Genomic DNA, 1,257 nt, shown 5'->3' with positions numbered 1-1,257 from the left:
GTAGGCAGTAGGGACAAGCTAATACTCTATTCTGAATGTAGCTCGAAATTGCTCTCAAGGAAATGAAATATAAAATGCATCCTAGAAGCAAATTCTTTCACTGTTGCTTGCCTTTTATTCCTTTTGCAGTAATGTGTAACTGGTTTGTGCAGCTTGTGTTGCAGTATCCTGTCCTTGGCATTAATCTCAGCCTGACAAACGGCAAATCAGCAGTCCAAGTCATGGCGTACAGAACGTCCCTCTGTCCAATCCCAGCCACTCTGTTCCTGCGTGGATCCGTCAGATGTGCAGACCAGACATGCATCTGTACCGCAGGCATCAGCCAGAGTACAGCGGGAGGAACATGGTACCATACAAACAAACACAAAAATACAATGAGTCATTCCAGATTTGTAAAACAGTTTATTCAGCATGCTAAAATAATTTAACACCTACATAGTCTGGTCCCTACGGGTTAGAGGAAATACTTTAGGCTTTTTAGACCACTGGAAAAGATACATCCACCATTTTTCAGCAGACGTTAAACATTACACAAGTCACCTCAATAAATAATAAAGATTACTGCAAGATATTCACATGGACAGCGTGAAGATCCTTTAACGTGAAGGATCAACCTTTGCCGACTTAAAGTGGTGGTGGGGAACAGTGACAGATAGAACAGAATGCAGTATGCTGAGAGTCAGCTGATTTATGGCAGAAAAACATGGAGGAGAACAATGACTTGTGGAGGCTCATGGGTGAGTTGGCGGCTCTGAAGTAGATGTAACTCTCTGTTGGGGTAGCGCGGGCAGCTAGGTCAGCGCCGAGGGCCAGAGTCAAGAAGATCTTTTGCTTCATTGATCTTTGCTGCCAAATACGGGGATCCACCTGCAGGAGAAGCAGCAATTTATATCAGTATGTCCATGATTTTTTGTCTCCTTTCTCCTCTTACTCTTTGAAACTGTAAAAGGTGCATTTCTAAAATAATATTATCCTTATTATTTATTCATCTAAATGTAAACACTTTCTTCACAGCACATACAGAGATTTTAAAAGTGAACAAGAAATGTAAATTTTATTTTATCCTATGTGACCCTGGAGCACAAGACATAAGGGTCAATTTTTGGAAATTGAGATTTATACATCATCTGAAAGCTGAATAAATAAGCTGTCCATTGATGTATGGTTTGTTATGACAGGACAATATTTGGCCGAGATACAACTATTTGAAAATCTGGAATCTGAGGGTGCAAAAAAAATCTAAATATTGAGAAAATC

At 40.1% G+C, this 1,257-nt stretch overlaps 1 protein-coding gene across 1 annotated transcript in view; it reads right to left on the bottom strand.

Moving 5' to 3' along the window:
- Nucleotides 1-382: 382 nt before the first annotated feature.
- Nucleotides 383-1,257, bottom strand: part of LOC107749024 (dnaJ homolog subfamily C member 15) — a 26,779-nt gene continuing 25,904 nt past the window's right edge. The window contains exon 6 of the mRNA XM_016564072.1: nucleotides 383-867. Coding sequence (XP_016419558.1) covers nucleotides 797-867 — 71 coding nt within the window. The 3' untranslated portion in view covers nucleotides 383-796. The remainder of the gene's footprint in view (nucleotides 868-1,257) is intronic.

The sequence above is a fragment of the Sinocyclocheilus rhinocerous genome, unplaced genomic scaffold, assembly GCF_001515625.1.
Source record: "Sinocyclocheilus rhinocerous isolate Xijiao unplaced genomic scaffold, SAMN03320098_v1.1 scaffold2245, whole genome shotgun sequence".
Classification (NCBI taxonomy): domain Eukaryota; kingdom Metazoa; phylum Chordata; class Actinopteri; order Cypriniformes; family Cyprinidae; genus Sinocyclocheilus; species Sinocyclocheilus rhinocerous.
The sequence above is the reverse complement of the archived record's forward strand: the minus strand, read 5'-3'. Positions and strand labels throughout refer to the sequence as shown.